At 56.6% G+C, this 6,234-nt stretch overlaps 1 protein-coding gene across 1 annotated transcript in view; it reads left to right on the top strand.

The window, feature by feature from the left end:
- Positions 1 to 6,061, top strand: part of Jph2 (junctophilin 2) — a 61,860-nt gene extending 55,799 nt beyond the window's left edge. The window contains exons 3-6 of the mRNA XM_029536561.1: positions 585 to 703; positions 2,253 to 2,986; positions 3,646 to 3,740; positions 4,432 to 6,061. Of these exons, the coding sequence (XP_029392421.1) occupies positions 585 to 703; positions 2,253 to 2,986; positions 3,646 to 3,726 (934 nt within the window). The 3' untranslated portion in view covers positions 3,727 to 3,740; positions 4,432 to 6,061. The remainder of the gene's footprint in view (positions 1 to 584; positions 704 to 2,252; positions 2,987 to 3,645; positions 3,741 to 4,431) is intronic.
- Positions 6,062 to 6,234: the final 173 nt, after the last annotated feature.

Here is a 6,234-nt window from a genome sequence, read left to right as displayed (position 1 = left end):
CAGAGGCAGAGGCAGAGGCAGAGGCAGAGGCAGAGGCAGAGGCAGAGGCAGAGGCAGAGGCAGAGGCAGGCAGATCCCTGGGAGTTCAAGGTCAGCCTGGCTTACAAAACAAACTCCAAGCCATCCAGGACTATACAATGAGACCCTGCCTCAAAACAAAATAAAACACTGTCTGGAAAAGGAGCCCACAGGCTTCATTAGTTGGCCAAAGATGGAGAGAGAAACTATGCAATGAAGAGGCTAAACACACTGTGCTAGGGTGACAACATTGTATTAAAACGCAACCGGCAAAAGGGCTTTATTGATCAGGCCAAGAAATAACATGCTTCAGGTCTTCCCAGAATGCACTGGGAAGGATGCAGTCATCTGATCATACCAAGCTACAAGGGAGGCTGGAGGAATGTAGTCTGTGCATTCCCACAGATGGGATGACTGTGCTAGAGAGTGCCCAATAGACTGGGCCAGAGGGTTGTAATACTCATTGACATCCCAAGTGAGAATCTCTGTCCAGGGTGACTTGCTGTGTCTTAGGGAGGATGCGCAAAGGGCTAGATTCTAAATCTCCCACTGTATTGTCTCCCTAGGACAAGCCATGCCAAAGCCAAGGCCGAGGCAGCAGAACAGGCTGCCCTGGCTGCCAACCAGGAGTCCAACATCGCTCGTACGTTGGCCAAGGAGCTGGCTCCAGACTTCTACCAGCCAGGTAGGGCCAGGCAGGGATGGGGTGGCCAGGGCAGTCCCAGGGTGGGTCCTTAATTTGCTGCAAGGTGGAGATGCTTTCTTGGAACTCTGAATGCCTGTGAGTTCAGGAACCTGTGGGTGGGATGTAAACAGGAGGTGAGATTTTTAGGGAGCACACATCCCTGCCTCTATGCTAGACCGGCGATACAGCTGAGGTTCCCAGTTATAAGCAGACCCATCCCAGTTTGTCTTTTAACTCTACTCTGGGTAAGGCAGATGGGAGGGGTGCTGAATGTTGGGATGAGGGGCAGGTCTCTCGTGCATGAGAAGGTCAAAGGGCTCTCTGCAACTTTCAAAAGTTTGAGCAGAATTGATCAGGCACTGCCTGTGTGTCAGGCACAGTGCTGGGCTCTGACGACTGACAGCTGGGACCCAGCATCAGGAATCACACGGGCAGCTTTGCCCTGGATAGCACAGACTCACGTGTTTAAATCCCTACCTGCTACTCCCCAGCTTTGGGATGTTGTGTAAGGCTGTGACATGGGGACAAGAATAGTGTCCACTTTGGGGGCATGAACTATGTGAGCATGTAACGACTGCAGTCAGCTTGCAGTGGCCATGTCTCTTGGCAACTGCATCTCACACAGGGGACTGGTCAGACGGGGACCCTGGGGCCAGGTCAGGTCTGTGGATTTGACTTGACCCTGACTGGGCCCATTCTTGATTTTCTGGTTCCATGGGTCCCAGTGGAACACATGAATGACACAGCCAGTGAGGTACGGGGCATGTGATAGAACATCTGGAACGACCCTCTGAGAACTGCACAGCAAGTGCTGGGTGCTTGGGCAGATGGATCAAGAAGAGGGGGCTGCAGATTCAAAGGTGCAGGAATGGAATAGTGTGGCATTCAGGAAGCTAGGTGGTACAACTGGCAGCAGGGGGTGAATTGAGTAAAGAGACTAGGGGCTGCGACACAGACTGTGCTTGGCAGAGCCGAGCTGGCTACTGAGCATAGAGATTGGTGTCAGAGGGATTTTAAGTGAGCGACATGCTAAGTGCTTTGGAAAAAACATTCTGGCTGCAGCTAATTCATTATCTGTGATTCAGCCGGAGTCTTCTGGTCACAGTGTGCCCCCTGCTGGTCACAGGACCCACGACGCTAGCCTGCGTTGGGTGACCATTGCAGTAGTGGCTTTTGCAAAAATAAACAAAAACCCCCAAACCCCAAACAAAACAAAAAGACCCTACCTTCCAATAGTGTGATTAAGCCCATTGTTTTTTCTAAATAAGGATGGAAAGAGATCAGCTAGGCACATCATCTCGGCCTTTTGCTGTGTGATGTTGGACAAATTATTTAATCTCCCTGGGTCTCCTTTTCCTCTGTGCAACAGAATTCACAATCTCACCTACCTCACCGAGTTATTAAAACTGTCTGCTCCACCAGTCTGAGCCTCTGTGCAGTGAGTGACAGCCGAGTAAACGAACGTAGCTCATAGAGGCTACCCTGCTGGCCCAGGACGGCCCGGCAGGCTGTGGGTTCGAAGCCTACCTCTCTCTGTTGTCCCCGGCAGGTCCGGAGTATCAGAAGCGCCGGCTGCTCCAGGAGATCCTGGAGAACTCGGAGAGCCTGCTGGAGCCCCCAGAGCGGGGTTTGGGCGCCGGCCTCCCGGAGCGGCCCCGGGAAAGCCCGCAGCTGCATGAGCGCGAGACCCCGCAGCCCGAGGGCGGACCCCCGTCTCCGGCCGGGACGCCCCCGCAACACAAGAGGCCCCGGCCTGGAGCGTCAAAGGACGGCCTGCTGAGTCCGGGCTCCTGGAACGGGGAGCCCGGCGGAGAGGGCAGCCGGCCCGCCACTCCATCGGATGGCGCCGGTCGTCGCAGCCCCGCGCGCCCCGCCTCGGAGCACATGGCCATCGAGGCGCTGCAGCCACCGCCCGCGCCCTCGCAGGAGCCCGAGGTGGCAATGTACCGCGGCTACCATAGCTACGCCGTGCGCACCGGGCCACCCGAGTCCCCGCCCTTGGAGGACGAGCCCGAGCCCGAGCCCGAGATCGTGGTCCCGCGATCCGACTCGGCGCCCCCGTCCCCCGTCGCCGCCACCGTCCCGGAGGAGGAGCCCCCTGCGCCGCGAAGCCCGGTGCCTGCCAAGCAAGCCACTCTGGAGCCCAAGCCCATCGTCCCCAAAGCCGAGCCCAAGGCCAAGGCGCGCAAGACAGAGGCCCGAGGACTGAGCAAGGCGGGTGCCAAGAAGAAGGGCCGTAAGGAAGTGGCGCAGGCGAAGGAGGCCGAGGTGGAGGTGGAGGAGGTGAGGCTAAGGGCAGAGGCGAGCCTTTGAGGGGTCCTCGCAGCTCCAGGCGGGGATTGTGCGAGCGCATGAAGTTGCGGGTAACTTGTGGGACTGGAGGCAGAACAGGACAGGGACCAACTCCAGGACAGTGGGGCATTGAGTATGGCTTGACTCTCAGAAGGTTTGCGCACAGGTGACAAGGCAGAGGAGCCGTGGCAAGTGCGAGCCCGAGCTGTAGACACCTGCGGAGTCTGTGGCATAGGCTAGCTCACCAGCCACCTCTGTTCAGGATGCGGCAGAGAGGTTTGGGGGTTGGGGTGGGGTGGAGTGCAGGAAGATCCCAGCAGAGCTTCAGTGCCCGGCCTCTAATGGGGTCCAGAAACCAAACTCAGCAGCAAAGAGCAAAAGCTAGCTTTTAAAGTGAATGATGGAGTTCCAGACTCCACTCTGCCTTTGATGTGGAGGATTGGGTTAATTAGTTTCAAGAATTCTTTCTGCTCTCCCGGTCCCCTATAGACCCGGGTGCAGGGTCCAACTGTGGACAAACCAGTGATGCTTTTAGGAAGAAACTTCTATAAGCCCTGGCTTCTTTGCCCACCCAGCTTTGTGATCTTGTTAGGGGTCTGGGGGTGTCTAGAGGTCCTGGGGACTCAGGCAGACTTTCTCCATGTCTTCAGGTACCCAACACCGTCCTCATCTGTATGGTGATCTTGCTGAACATTGGCCTGGCTATCCTATTCGTTCACCTCCTGACTTGACCCTCATCTACCAGGTATGGCCAGAGGATGCAGCCTGGAAACCAGGGTGGTGGGGCTTGGTACTTGGTACCGGGCTGCTAGGTAAAGCCCACCCCCTAGTGTACAGGCGTGATACTCCTTGCACCCCCGATACTCAACTCCATCTCTTCCTGTTGAACTGCCACCACCTTCAGTTTCCTGTCCCTCCACATGCCCTTAGTTGGCTCTGTTTCCTTCCTAGGGTAGAATTTGGGCTCGGGCTAAAGGACGGTGGCCTTCAATGGTATGAGGATGTTCCTACTGCTGGGACAAACCTTACGACCTGAGTCTGGAGCTTGGCCACAATGCATCTTGCCTCCTGAGGAGGTTCCTTGAAAGACCTCCTGCTTTGATCCTGGCTTAGTGTGGCATAGCATTTTCTAGGCAGCCCCAGGAGAGAGGAAGTCCTTGTTCTGTCTTTGTTTAATACCCAGTGGCAGTGTTAGCCTCATGGGGTCCAATACTGAGCTCTGGGGGTTCTGAGTCACTGGACACCTGAGGGCCTTTTCTTCAGGCACTTAGGACTTTGGGGTCCAAAGAATCCGAGTGCCCCAGAAGACAGCAGGGGAGGGACAGGATCGGAGGGCCAGCAGGGAACAGGAAGGAGGCAGAGCAGAGGCTTGGTCCCTGCCCTTCTTGTGGCTCAGCCTTGGACGTCATCTGATGACTGGTGTTGTCTCTATCCAGCGCCAGGAGTTCCCCTGAGGATGGCAGGACCTGTCTTTCTGCAGTGCCAAGCAGGTGTCCCAGGAGGACGGGACTTCGGACCTAAAGCCTTGCTCACATCCACTCCATGGACATTTAAGGAGGCCTCCCGAGAGCCCTTGCTGGGTTCCGGGGTGCCAGAGGAAGAGAATGTCTAGGTACCCGCCAGGGGAAAGGATGCCCCGAGGGAATAGCCCTGGTCCCCCGAGCCCCGTTTGCTCCTGCACCTGTCCCCAGCCCTGTTCCACCTCGCCCTGCCGCCCTTCCCTGGGCTTTTGTGTGTTTTTGAGAGATATCACGAAAGCAAGATGTTAATACAGATCTTCCCCCCCCCTGCCCCCAACCTAGTCCTCCGGCTGATAGCTTGAGACCACCCAGGAGGGCGAGGGGTGCAGAAGTCCCTTGGGTAGTGCAGTCAACCCCAGCCCATGCCGCTCAGAGTTCTCAGAGTTCTAGAGGGCAGCATAGGAAACGGAGAAGCCCAGTTGAATATACCAGCATGCAACGCTCCGCATCCTCCAACTAGTCCAGTTGGTATCCCCTAGGACCAGTAGCAGGGGGAAAACCTGAGCATCTGAGCCTTTGGCTGGGAAGCCACCTAAGGGGTCTGGGGTGGGGTGCTAAGAAGGCGAGGCATGTTGGTGATGGGCCCTGATTTTGAGTGTGTCTGAGCCTGAGGCTGGAGTTCATTTAGGGTCATGGATGTTCCCTGGGCATTGTGTAAGGAGCTCTGGGCCCAAGAGCTACAGCTACTGTGATGTCCTATGAATTGGCTCATCCCTGTCCCCCATGGAAGCCACTGTGGGATCAGGGGGGCATGGCATGGAAGTCTGTGGAAGTCAAGAGCACACTCTCTGGCAGAGGCTGGAGACACACCTTATGCAGGAAGACAGGAGCAAGCCTGGACGCTAGCTGGGTGCAGCCCGTGCAGCAATGATTCTCGTGCTTGGCAAAAGGTTTACCTGCATGCACCTCACTTAAAGAAGTTTGCACCACACTGCGTGTCTGGGCCCTCGGGCTTGCTGGGTGTAGCATGGCAGCCCAGGACTAGTGGGTCCCCATTCCCAGGAAGATGGAAGAAAAGAGTTTCCAGCCCTCCTGCCCCCAGTTTTAGGGAAGAGGAGGCGATGGCATCCAAGCCGAGTTGGAGGAAGCTGCTGAATCTCTGACCTCACGTCTCCGGACCTCTCCGGCTTGGGCACGGAAGCCGGGCACCCTCCTGGGGAGCCTTGAACTGGATATTGGGGGCTGGCTTCCTTTTCTTCCAAGTCCATGGGCACCCTCTCCTCTAGAGTCACACTGGCTGCTGCCAGCACTGCCGGGGCTTGGTGGCTTGGTTGGAATCGCTTTTCTACTGAGAGGAGCCTGCAGATGTTCCTGTACCTGCCGGTTGGATTTTCCTGGATTCCAGGGAATGAGGGGGTGGGCGGAGGTTCCTCGGGAGTGACAGGCCCTAGGCCTTGGTTCTGAGGCCATTGCTCTACTCTGGGTGCGGTCCAGCCCCGAAGACAAGCCTGCGACTGTCAGAGCTATCAGAGCTATTTTGGGGGGAGGGGTATGGGTTCAGGATGCCAAGTCTGTGCCAGAATAAATCCGCATCTGCTCACAGGTTCAACTGTGCTGTGGTGTCTGCTTGCGGATCCCAGATGAGGGGTGGGAGGCTGCTGGGTGAAGGACACGAGGAGAGGCTGCAAGATGGTCAGTCCTACTACTTCACATTCTCTTTCAAAAGATGCTCCAGGACCATGCACGCACCGCTTGTAGTCGTTTTTTCAAAAGCTGCTC

This window comes from Mus pahari, chromosome 3 (genome assembly GCF_900095145.1).
Source record: "Mus pahari chromosome 3, PAHARI_EIJ_v1.1, whole genome shotgun sequence".
NCBI classification, from domain to species: Eukaryota; Metazoa; Chordata; class Mammalia; order Rodentia; family Muridae; genus Mus; species Mus pahari.
This window is presented reverse-complemented; position numbering and strand designations above follow the sequence as displayed.